A 13683-nucleotide genomic window follows, 5' to 3' on the forward strand; every position below is an offset into this window, starting at 1 on the left:
TTTTTCTATTTTTTCTAGAAACGTGTCTCACTGTGTTGCCCAGGGTGGTCTCAGTCTCCTGGGCTCAACTGATTCTCCCGCCTTGGCCTCTCAAAGTGCTGGGATTACAGGTTGGAGCCACTGCACCCAGCCTGAATCATTATTGAATATAGTCACCCTGTTGGGCTATCAAATACTAAACCAGAGAGGTTCAAAGTGTCACATTTGTATACAAATTGGGTCAATAGCTGTCCCAGCAAAAACTGGAGTTTTTTTAGAATAACGCTTCTTTTATGATTAACCAGGGAAGGTGGTGGGTGGTTTCAGTCTTCAATAAGAAAACTTTCTACTGGCTTTGAACCTTGAGCTTGGATGGAGGAGCCTTCACTTTGGAAGAAGTCCTTGATTTAGTGGTGCAGCAGTTTTTCAAACTGCCTCTGAGGGTCTTATAATCTAATTGAAGGCCTAGCATGCAAATTCGGCTATGGAAAGATCTCTCACACTGGAAACTCAAAATAATCTTTATCTTATTGAGCAATACAGCAAGAAACATATCTGTAAATATAATTGAGCTAGTTTTTTCTATGTTTACTCATCCTCATTCTCAACTTCTTACCTCTTCACATTATTTTCTCTCCTACTTGGTAGTAGTTGCTGACAAGCCCACTTAGACTGCAACGATGTCACTAATAGGAGAATCAATCAATTTATCTTCCAGTGTGTGGGTAGACACAGGTGTTGCACACACTGATACTTATCAACGACCAAACATGTGAGCAAAGCACTACCCCAATCAGCAAAGCAGAAAGCTGTTCGATTTGGAGTTGCACATTCTGGGTTCAAGTACCAGGTTCTGCCATGTGCTTAGCCAGGCATTAGGCAAATTGCCACTGAAAATATTTGCTTCTTAGCTTGCTTTTTGTGAATAACACCAGCTCTAATTACTGGATAGATGTGTTGATCAAAGGTGAAACTGATTTGTAAACTTAAGTACCAAATACTTGTTATATTTTTTCAATAAAACAAATTTTGTTGCACTTAGTGGTAGATGTTTTAGGATCTTTACAAATAGTGATTCATTTCATCCTCCTAACAACCCTTTGAGGTAGATAGTATTATTATTCCCATTTTAAAGATGACAGCACTGAGGCACAGAGAGAAAAAGTTACTTGCCCTGGCTCTACACCTGTCTTACTCACTGCACTATGCTACCTTGAAGAACTACTGCTGGTTCTGTTGTTATAATTGAACAAAACTAACTGAATGGTAGGGCCTATAAAGAAAGACTACACATGAAGTCCGCTATTAGTCTTTAAGAATAAAGACTATTCTTAGTCTTTATGGACTAAGAAGTCCATATTCTTAGTGGAATAAGAAGCCAACTATTCATATTCTTTCAGAACATGAACTATTGATGTTTTGTTACCAACAACTAAAGTTAGAGGGATAATCAGGCAATATTTTGTTAGCTTCACACATAATATATCTGCATCAGTAAGGAAATAGTGCTGGTTCTGGTCCCTGCCATGCCACCAACTAGCTATGTGACTTTAGGCAAACCAATCATTTTATTAGTACAAATTGAGCCCCAGTGCATAATGTAGGGTTAACCTGGAGGATTGCAAATGCATAAAATATTAAACAAGATTCAAAAAAATAGCTAATGGAAGAGATATCATTAGGTCATATGTAATAAGTTCTAATAAATTGTACAGACATACTAGTCTTTAAATTCATATAATGGTGAGCTCATGAGCAGTGGTTAGGAAAGACTTTGGTCAAAGACATGGAATATGAGCTGGACTTTGAAGGATAGATATTAGCAATGGGAATGGGAGGTGGGAGAAGAAAAAGCAATAAAGCTTATTAGAGAAAAGAAGAAAGCAATTTAAAAATGATTCTAAGGTTTCAAGCATTGGTGCCAGAAATAAATAAGCTTATAAATGAAGCTAGTTTGGGGTGTAAGATTCAGTTTGGGCGTAGTGGTGTAGTGGCTCACACCTGTAATACCAGCACTTTGGGAGGCTGAGGTGGGCAAATCGCGAGGTCAAGAGATCAAGACCATCCTGACCAATATGGTGAAACCCTTTCTCTACTAAAAATACATAAATTAGCTGGGTGTGGTGGCATGTGCCTTTAATTCCAGCTACTTGGGAGGCTGAGACAGGAGAATCGCTTGAACCCAGGAGGCAGAGGTTTTAGTGAGCTGAGATTGCGCCATTGTGCTCCAGCCTGGCGACAGAGCAAGACTCTGTCTCAAAAAAAAAAGAAAAAAAAAAAAGATTCAGTTTTGAACACATTTTATTAAGTTTGAAGTGGTAACCTTCAGGACAGAAAATGTCTGGGAGCAACCGGAAAACAGAAAGTTTAGTGTTCAGTGAGATCAGGACTGGGCAGCCATCCTCATGTAGATGTCAGCTGATGCAGTGAGAGTGGATTCTCCAAGACAAAGAGTGTAGATATAAAACAGTAAGAAAATAGCATGGCTTTTAGAAATTAGCCTTTTAATTTGACTGGAAGGATTGCCTGGGAAGGAGCACATGTAAAATTTATGGGGTGATAGAAATGTTCTATAGTGTTAAAGTGTGAGTTACGGGTATATGCATATGTCAAATCTCATGAAATGTACGCTTAAGATTTGTACATTTCACTTTATGTACTTTACCTCCATTTTTAAAAGATGTCATCAGAGAAAGAGCAAGGTGAGTAGGACCTGATCCCATAACTGCACTGCATGCTAACACCAATCAGGAAGTCTCTATTAAAGGCCCCATGTGTCTGTCACTGTGCTAGGCACACCAACTTTCAAAGAGGTAGAGAACATTGTCCTTAAAAGAGAGGAGCTTACTGCAGAGCTAGGGAAAAGAGAAGGGAAAGTTAATTAACTACTAGATATATAATCAACCCCCAAAGACAGACACACACACACTCTTACATGCGTGTACACATGCACACACATACGCACGCACACACACATGCTTTACAGGGTTATTATAAAGGTTAAGTGAGATGATGGATGAAGAAAGTGATCTGAAAAGTTTTTCTAAAAACTCTAAAACTGAAGTATTTATTTCTTCACCCATAAACTTAAGGTAGTAATACCTTTCATGGTTGTGTACTTAATAAGCTAATATATATAAAGTGCTTGGAACTTAGTTTCAAATAGATATTAGCATCTTTTTCTCCTGGCTCAATCTTAAGTAATAAAGTAAGAGAATTTAAAGAAGGCAAAGATAGAAAACCTGTGATTATGTTCATCATGATATTATCTATAATAAAGTAAAATTAGAATTTTATTCCTATATACTAGTAAAATGTGAAGTTTGATTTCTTCATATTTTTTTCAAAATTTCTAGAGCCAGCATACGTTATTTAAAAACAAAGTTTAACTACCTTGAAATGTATACATTAAAAACATAACAGAACTCCTAAAGGAAGAAAAAAAATAGAAGTCCATAATTGTCATTAATATTAAACCTAAGGATGTTAAAAGGAACAGCATTAAAATGGTATTTGATTTGGTTTAAATCCGTTTATTTGTCCACTCTGAAACTACAGAACATCTGTTATGTGCCAACCATTGTCTTTGGTGGTATGGATATAAAGGTCAGCAGTGTACTGACTTTATTCTGAAGGAATTCAGTCTGATGGAAAAATCATATAAACAAGGTGGTTATTATAAAACATGGTAGTTCCAGTGCCAACGATGTGAACAAGACATTTAGGGACCTCTTTTGCTTAAAGATGGCTTCATGGAGGAGGTGAAACCCTGAGGTGAGTTTTAATTTATTCCACTTGTTTCTTTGGAAATTATTTAGACTTTTTTCTTCTGCATTTAGCTGCAGTACAGCAATGGCGATCAGAAGGTAGAACAGCTGTATGGCTGCACATTCCCATCCTCCAAAGCCGATTTATTGCCCCCGCCGCTTCCCTGGGCTTCTGCTTTCACCATGCAGAATCGGATTCATCAACGTTGACTCTGTGGCTGGGAGAAGGGCCCAGCAGATTACCAGGATATGCTTCACATCAAGTAGGAGTTGCAGGTAATTCAAACTCATGACAACCAGAATTAACTTTTTAGAAGTTCACCCAATTTCTTGCTTGTTACAGCTAAGCAAATAGTTTATTCATGTGGAATGAGTTATTTGATTAAATGATTACAGTTTTTCCACCTTATCTGCACAGGACGTGTTCCAAGACCCCCAGTGGGCACCTGTAACTGCAGATAGTACCAAACCCTATATCTATACCATGTTTTTTCCTATCACACATATTTATGATAAAGTTTAATTTATAAGTTAGGCACAGTAAGAGATTAACAATGACTAATAATAAATTAGAACAGTTATAAAAGTATACTGTAATAAAAGTTATGTGAATGTGGTCTCTCTCAAAATAATGTTTTGTATTCACCTTTCTTGGGATGTTATGAAATGATAAAACGCCTGCATGATGAGGTGAAGTGAGGTGAATGACAGGCATTATGGCCTAAATGGAAAATTCCAGAAAAAACTCTTTAAGTTTTAAATTGCATGCTGTTGTGAGTAGTGCAATGAAATCTCTCACCATCCTGCTCTGTCCTATCCAGGCTGTGAATCATCCCCATGTCCAGTGTATCTATAGGCTACCCATCCGTTAGTTACTTAGTAGCCTTCCCTATTATCAGATCAGCTGTCCCAGTATCACAGTACTTGGATTCAAATAACCCTTATTTTACTTATTAATGGCCCCAAGGCACAAGAGTAGTGATGTAACATTTTGAGACCATGGTTGACCTTGTATAACTGAAACCACGGAAAGCAAAACTGGACAAGGGGGCTACAGTATCTATTACATAGTGCTTTTTAAATAGATGAAGTTTGCCTCAATCAGTAGACAGCAACACAGAGAACAAGTTTAGTGTTTAGTTTTCCAAAAGATATACTTGAATATATTTTACACATATAGTTAAACTTCACTACTCAAATAGTAGCACTGAATTGGGATCAGGGAATAAATTTATTGTAGAGTAAAACATGTTAGCACTAATTATGTGAATTTGTAAAGTAAATGATAACTTTTATGTTGAATTTCAGGTAAAGCAAACCAACTTTTCAATGATTTGAACATTACTTCTTAATCATATTTACATTATTGTGCCGAATAGTTGTTTAAATAGTGTAATTTAAGTGTAGGGTAGAATTTTGAAGTGGCTGATTAACTTCAGAGACATAAGAAAGTTGAGAGAAGACTTCCCTCGGAGTAAGACGGGGGTTCTCAAATTGTAGATTGCATCAAAATCACCTGGAATCTTACAACAGCTTGCTGGGCCCTATATCCAGAGTTTCTGATTCAGTAGGTCTGGGGTGGGGCCTGAAAATTCAGATGGTTTTCCTGGCTTTTTCTGTTTTTGCTGCTGCTGCTGCTGCTGCTGCTGGTGGTGGTCTCAGTACTACCCTTTAAGGACTAGGGTTAAGGAAATTCTTAGATTTCCAGAAAAACTATAATAGTAAGGAATCCTTATTACCTTAATAAATGAAAGCAATAAAACATTATTTAATTAATAATTTTATTTGCCTTTATATAATTTACAAGAGTTTCTAAGGGAGTTTGCTTTTCAAAGCTTTTCTAAAGGCTTTTCAAGGCTTTTCTAAAGATTTTTCAAGGAGTTGTTCAAGAATGCCTAATGATGTCTTCTCTGTCCCTGTCTTGCTTCCCTGTAGCAAGTAGACATTCAGAAACTCTCCGTTCAGCTCTATTTCAAAAGATTCTACTCAATAATTTAGTGACAGCCTCACACTTCAATGGAAAGTTATACAAATTATCATTCACGGGCACAGACTCTTAAGAGTTTCCAGTTATTAACACAGAATTGGTAATATATGCAAAAAGAGTATCCTATGAAGGACCTGTTGTTAACTAAGTACTATATTGTGCATTATAGTTTAGAGCAGCTCAAAGAATAGGAAATACAGAACTTGACCAATCTTGAGCACTAACTAGGATTTGAAGCCACTATTGGGGGTGTGGACAAGGTAATGTAAGAAATTGTTCTGGAAAGATGCAGAGTTGCTTTCTGTTTTTCTTTTTTTTTTCTTTTGAGGCAGGGTCTTACTTTGTCACCCAGGCTGGAATGCAGTGGCGTGATCTGAGCTCATTCCGACCTCTTTAGCTCAAGTGATCCTCCTGCCTTAGCCTCCCAAGTAGCTGGGACTACAGGCATGCGCCACCATGCCAGGCCAATTGTTATATATATATATATATATATATATAAAATATATATATATATATAAAATATATATATATATAAAATATATATATATATATTTTTTTTTTTTTTTTTTTTTGAGACGGAGTCTCGCTCTGTCGCCGAGGCTGGAGCGCAGTGGCCGGATCTCAGCTCACTGCAAGCTCCGCCTCCCGGGTTTACGCCATTCTCCTGCCTCAGCTTCCTGTGTAGCTGGGACTACAGGCGCCTGCCACCTCGCCTGGCTAGTTTTTTGTATTTTTTTAGTAGAGACGGGGTTTCACCGTGTTCGCCAGGATGGTCTCGATCTCCTGACCTCGTGATCCGCCCGTCTCGGCCTCCCAAAGTGCTGGGATTACAGGCTTGAGCCACCGCGCCCGGCCTATATTTTTCATAGAGATAGGGTTTCGCCATGTTGCCCAGGCTGGGGTGCAAAGTTTTAGGTGGAAAGAAAAATAATTGATATTTGTTGTAAACTACTGAAGGCAGATGTGGCTGGAATTGCATGAGCCATTGCTTTCTTTTGCTTTTCAAACTTAGCAAGCTTGTGTCTAGCTCAGAGCCTTGGCATCTACTGGCTCCTCTTCCTGCAGCACGCTTCTCCAGAACTTTCTTTATCTAGTTCTTTATAGCCAAAGTTTCTGCTCAAGTGTCTCCTTCTCAGAAAAGCTCCTGACCCTCCTGTCTAGAAGTGACTTCTCCCTGCACACCAGTGCCATCATTCCTTGTCCCTTTATCCAGCTCTATTTTTCTTTATAGCATTTATCACAGTCTAAAATTCTGTTATATCATGTATATATAATTAATTATATTGTATCACTTAATCTCCACCACAATAATACAAACTCCATAAAGGCAGATATTTTATCTATCTTGGTCATCATGATATCCTCAGGCTAAAGACAGTGACTGTCATAAAGTAGATACTCAATTTTTTTTAATGAATGGAATAGAAATGTGAGCCTTCTGAGAGAGCAATTTCAGTGTTGTGGAGGGGCAGCATTGCACAGTGAGAAGAGTGTGCCTGCCTAGAATCTAGACAGACTGGCTGTTAGTCCCAGTTCTACCATTTAGAGCCGTATGAAGTCAGACACTCATATCACTCACAGGATTATTGTGACTTATACCTGAGCTAATGTACATTGAAGCACAGTGCCTAATCATAATAATAATTTTTATGTTGTGACCAGCAGGGGTCGCTCAAATTGTGCTTTAGTGGTGCTGGTTTTGTCTGATGCTGTGCTCATGTTTACAGTGAATTCATTAGGGGGAAGTTCAATTTGAGTAACCACAAATTATTAAAATTTAAGAGTAAGTTTCCTTGGCATTTCTTTGGCATTCTACCTCTGGTAAAGTCCAATTAAATTATAGTTTACATTTTCTAATAGAAGCCAACGTTAATGTTAATTATATCTCACTTGGTGATTTTCCTTCCTGCCTTAAAATACTCAAGTGTGATGTTTTCATTTCAATTGCATTTCAATTACTTTTCCCCATGTTACACATATTTATTCCTTCTCTATATTCTATCTCTACATAGCATTTATCACCTTCTAATATTCTATATAATGTATTTTTTGCTTGTTTTGGCACCTCCCCACATACATACCCAAATAGGAGCCCCATAAGGATAGGAAGTTTCATTTGTGTTGTTCACCACTATATCTGTAGCACCTAGAAAAATGCCTGGTACATAGTAGGAGCTCAATTAATATACATAGGATCTATATACATTATATATAGGAACTCAGTCAATATTGGAAACATGGACAAATATGTAGAAAGTATCTTTTAAAAAAATCATCCCACGTTATTTAAATACAAATAATGTTTAAATCATAGCATCTAAATGATCATAATAAAAATCACTAAACTATCATTTGTATTTTTGACCCAACATTGCCCAAAGGGAAATATTTTTAAAAAGAAAGAATATGCAATGTGTATGATGAATGAATAAACAAAAGAAATGGACTAGAACTTATATATAAAACAAAGAACTCTTCCAAAGCAGTATATTAGTAGATTATAAAGTTGTACATATACATAATAAGAAAATTTAATTGGCTTCAGAAAGTTCTTGAAATGAATATTGAGATATTTGAGATTTGGATCATCAGGGGGCACAGCCGGTGTTCTATGGATAGTGATTCAAGGAATAAAAATGAGAAGTCAATTCATTTATTCAATAAATATTGTAAGCACATCTGTTGTCTGAATGTTTGTTCCCCCTAAAATTCGTATGTTGAAACCTAATCGCCAGTGTGATGGTTTTAAGAGGTGGGGCCTTTGGGAGGTGAGGAGATCATGAGGACAGAGCTCCCATGAATGGGATTAGTGTCCTTATGAAAGAGGCCCACAGGAGCTTCTTTGCCTCTTTCACTATGTGAGGACAGGGCTAGAAGAATGAGCCCTTATCAGACACTGAATCTACCAGCACCTTGATCTTGGACTTCCTGGACTTCCTAGCTTCTAGAACTGTGAGAAATAAGTTGTTTTTTTTCTTTTTTTTTTTTTTTGAGACGGAGTCTCGCTGTGTCACCCAGGCTGGAGTGCAGTGGCTCAATCTCAGCTCGCTGCAAGCTCCACCTCCCGGGTTCACGCCATTCTCCTGCCTCAGCCTCCCGAGTAGCTGGGACTACAGGCGCCTGCCACCACACTTGGCTAATTTTTTTTGTATTTTTAGTAGAGACGGGGTTTCACCATATTAGCCAGGATGGTCTTGATCTCCTGACCTCGTGATCCGCCCACCTCGGCCTCCCAAAGTGCTGGGATTACAGGCGTGAGCCACTGCGCCCAGTCAAGTTTGTTTTTTATGAACTATCCAGTCTGTGGTTATTTTGTTATAGCAGCCCAAATGGACTAAGACAAGCACTTAGTGTCTTCATCGATGAGGTAGTACAGGTTGACCATCCCCAATCTACAAATCAAAGATCCAAAATGCTGCAAAATCCAAAAGTGTTTGAGCACCGGCATGGTGCCACTAGTGGAAAATTCCATATCTGACCTCATGTGACAAGTCACAGTCAAAATGCAGTCAAAACTTGGTTTTCATGCACATTATTTAAAATATTGTATAAAAATTGCCTTCAGCCTATGTGTATAAGGTATATATGAAACATAAATGAATTTCATGTTTAAACTTGGGTCCTGTCCCCAAGATGCCTCATTATGTGTATGAAAATATTCCAAAATCCAGAAAAATCTAACACCTGCTCTCAAACATTTTAGATAAGGAATACTCCACCTGTATTTGAACCAGGGCTTCAAGTATAGGTAGAATTTTGATCACCACAGAGAGTGTGGGAGGAGATTAAAGTGAAGGAAATTAATATTTCTCAATTATCTTTTCTTTTTTCCCCAATAGGAGCTGTATTTGATGAAAGTACTAGAAAAATTCTGGTTGTACAAGATCGAAATAAAGTAAGCTGCTTCTGTTTTATAAATTGCTTTCTAAATGTTTATTTCTTTCTAGAGAAGAATAAAATGTAGAAATTTTAATATGCCTAAGGTGTTATAGTAAGATATTTAAAAAATAATTTCTAAGCAGTTATGGATCACCTTAGATATTTATTTAAACCAACATACTTATACAGGTCTTGAAAATTTCCAGGTAACACTCAAGTGTTACTATCTATTACTTTATGGCTAAAGGAAAATTATAAATGACTGTATTTAATTGGGAAGACAAGTCTGTTTGAATATATTATCAAGATATTCTTCCATTCATTCAGCACTCAATGAGTTCTACTCTGGTCCAGGTGCTGAGAATAGAAAAAGCAGTAAGACAATATACCTTATGCCCTGCAACTTACTATTTATTTGGAAAGACAGTCATACAATAGATGATAGCAGTTAACTTTGCCTGAAGAAGTCCCCAAAGACTTCTCAGAGGAGGTGATATTTAAACTAGGTCTTGAAGAATAAGCAGGAGCTTTCCAGGTGCAGAAGAAAAAAGATAAACAAACTGATAAAATTAGAATTGCTTGTACAAAGGCACAGAGCTCAGAAAGGGACTGACGTAATTCAGAAATAATGGTAAAAAGTTCATTGTGGCCCAGAGTGTGGACAGTGGTAAGATATTTGACCTGAGAGCTAGATTGGAAACAATGTGAAGAGGATTGGGTACCAAGATAAGGAGTCTAGGTGACTAGAAGCAACAAATATTTCCCAGAGAAGTACCATGATTAGGAATCAGATGTTTTCATGCTCGGGAGTCAGAAGTAAAAGTGAAAGAGAATAATGATTTTGACACTTTCTGAGACTTCAGCAAATATTAGTGGACAGTCAAACATTTTTCCCCACTACATATGTTCTTAAAGTTTAAATTAATGTTCGTAATGATAGCTGAAAGCAGTATCACACATTTCTTGGAAATGCTATCTAAAACTATTCTCATGGCTCCAAGTAACTTTGAAGTTTTAGTTAAGGCAGGATCTCTGATTCGAATTAAGCTTTTTGTCCTCAACAGAAATTTATAGAACACCTAAAGTGTATTTTACCTAGCCCTCAATAAGTTTTGTATTTGAATTGGGACATATATATATGTAATGGTAATGACCAGAGAGTAGGAGGCATGATTGAGTGGTAAAAATAGGGCCTACTTATGGGGTGCCTGAGAACCAGGCAGATGAGTTTAGACTTCACATGGAAACAGTAACTATTAAAAGATTTTGATTGTGATGACAAAATGATGATGATGATATATGGACAAGATTAATCTAATAACAATATGCAAATTAGCCTGACAACAGTATGCCCAATGAGAGGGAGCTGATATAAACAAAATGGACTTGGGAGCCAGACTGACCAGAGTTCCAATCCCTTTGCCACTTCTACTTTGGCAAGTTGGCTTCAACCCAAAGTGGATATTATAACTCTCTCCAATATAGCAGACAGAAGATATGCCCAGACATTATTAACAAATCCTGTATGTACAAGTAACATAAATTAGTTAATTTCTTTTGTTATGAAAAAATACTAGACCTTGGTATGTAGCAGTTACTTCTAAAGAGATACCATAAAAGGGTTTTACTGTCTTCTAAGTATATCCCTTTGATTATCTCTCTTTTCTTTTAAAGAAGAAGTAGGTCACCAAAATTTATTTAATCTTTCCTGGGCTCATGTGAATGATGTTATTGAGACAAAACTGCATCAGCAGACCCGGACCCGGGTCCCTAGGATTTGGCCATGCCATTAACTGTCTTTCTGACTCGGGGACCTAAGTTTCCCCACTTACAAAATTTAGGAGTTAGACTCAATGGTCAAACAAAATATTGTAATGTGGTAATTTTGTATTTCTATGTATCTTTCATGTACATGGCATAAATACTTATACAATGTATAGATAAAATGTGGTCTAAGCCACTTTGGTATTGTGGAAAGAAAAGGGTAAACCATGAAGGTTTTTTAAATAGCACACTGGGTTTCAGAAGTGATTTTCTCAAATAAAATTTCATTATGGACTTTAACAGAGGCTGAAAGACAGCCAGATAACATGATTGTTCCACTCCAAGCAGTCCTTCAGGGTTGGTTAATCTACCAAATAAGAATCTATCCATGTTATTATTCATGTAATAAAACACAGAAATTCATAGAAAACAAACTTGGGTCTGATAATGTTAAAAACTACATTGCAGTCTGAAAAAAATGGAGCTTTCCTCGCAGACATAGCTGAACTGTCTTACTCCAAAACTAGACAGCTTTATGTTTTTTGAGTGGATTTTTTTGTTTCCTTATAAAACCTGCAAAGACAAGTGACTTAACAGGTTCTGCTTACAGAAATCAAACTCCCAGAGCAATCTGTACTCAAAATATGTAATTGAAAAGGAAAGAATTGAATTGGGCTATATTTTTAAAACAGGGTAATAGTGAAAACTATGTTTAATAAATTTGCCTGAATTCCAGGTAAACCACTGAAACTTTTATGGTTCTCTGTTAATCATGGTTGCACTTAATGCTTCTCTAGTTTTATTCATCTTAGTTTCAAATAAATGAAAGTGTTTTCTGAAATGTTTCTTAGTGTTTTTCAAAATAGAAAACAAAGGGAGATCCAGACCTAATGACAAAACAAATAAATAAGTGTCATCCCATTGTAGGGGAAAACTCAATCCACAGTGGCACTGTTTTAGTCATTCTTTGGAATAACTGAGTTCATCCTGTAATGTTTAATTATACAGATTCAAGTGGAGAGTTTTCCCTTTTTCCACTCTGAGTATGGCCTTTACAGTCATTTGAAGGTCATACCTTTAGGCTTGGTGACTTTTGAGTAATTAACCCTAGATAGCTTCATGAATGGTTTATTTGGTGGCTCTTAGAACCTATAGTCATATCTAAAGAGAATTAAAAACCTTAATAAAGTGGTAGTACCAGCCTGTAGTACACAGAAGGCTCTGTTCTGGCCTTTAGCCTCCTAAAAAGTCATAGCCAAACATTTGCTAATACTTAATCCTCTGTTATAGCACACATTCCTGATCCTAGTTTATGAGGTTTTCAGGGTAAAAAAAAAAAAAAAATTTAATTCTATCATGTTTTGCTCTGTCAGTAGAAATAAAACCAGATAATCAAATAATTTGTGATGACCTAAAATACTTGCATGAAATAATTTCCATGAAACGTTTCTCATTTAATAATCATACTTATTATTATCTCCATTATTTTAGGACTGAGATTTAGAGAAGTTACAATAACTTATTCAACATTACACAACTAGTAATAGGCAGAATCAGAAGCCTATAGAGGAATCTTTTCACTAAACCTAAACTAAAGAAACAACATAGGCAGGAATGGTGGTGTGCACCTGTAGTCCCAACTACTTGGGAGGCTGTGGTGGAAGGATTGCTTGAGCCTGGAAAGTCAAGGCTGCAGTGAGCCGTAATCAAGCTACCGCACTCCAGCCTGGGTGACAGAGTAAGACCCTGTCTCAAGAAAAAAAAAAAAAAAAGCTGGGATGGGGGGAGATGATTAATTTAAGGAGATAAAGAGTAATTATCAGTTCTTCTCAAAACCTAGGATGATGATCTATTTTTACAGATTTTAGAAGACCCAAATAAAGACTGTAGACTATAAGTAGGAAAGAAAGAAGTTTTTATTAAAAATCCTTTTGTTTTTGGCTCACTGAGATGGCTGAACTTTTCAGAGCACACATGATTCAGCAGTTGGTCCTTTACAAGTTAACAAACTTTAATTTTTTTCTTTACTCAGAGTTGTTTGGATTCTGAGTTAGATTAATTCAGGGTAATAAGAGATTAATTCATAAATCAGAATGCCACTTTATTAATGCTGTTAATGGAAAAATCAGACTCTGTAAAACATTTTTAAAAGGTTTATTCTGAACCAATGAGTGACCATGGTCTGGGAAATGCGTGTCAAGACGTCCTGCGAACGTGTGCCAGTGGGCAATTGAATTAGAGTTTTGTTTAATAAGTTTGAGGGAGGCAGGAGTTACAAGCAGAGACATAAATCAATACGTGGATGGT

General features: G+C 36.8%; 1 protein-coding gene across 5 annotated transcripts in view; it reads left to right on the top strand.

Annotated features, from left to right (window-relative positions):
- LOC105486132 (nudix hydrolase 6) overlaps positions 1 to 13683 on the top strand; it is a 30976-nt gene that overhangs the window by 1204 nt on the left and 16089 nt on the right. For all 5 annotated transcript variants that reach the window (XM_071093079.1, XM_011748823.3, XM_011748828.3 and 2 more), the window contains exons 2-3: positions 3819 to 4022; positions 9573 to 9628. Coding sequence is in view for 1 of the 5 variants with exons in the window: in XM_011748823.3 (XP_011747125.1) it covers positions 3819 to 4022; positions 9573 to 9628 (260 nt within the window). In the remaining 4 variants the exon portion in view is untranslated. The remainder of the gene's footprint in view (positions 1 to 3818; positions 4023 to 9572; positions 9629 to 13683) is intronic.

Source organism: Macaca nemestrina, chromosome 3 (assembly GCF_043159975.1).
Source record: "Macaca nemestrina isolate mMacNem1 chromosome 3, mMacNem.hap1, whole genome shotgun sequence".
NCBI lineage: Eukaryota > Metazoa > Chordata > Mammalia > Primates > Cercopithecidae > Macaca > Macaca nemestrina.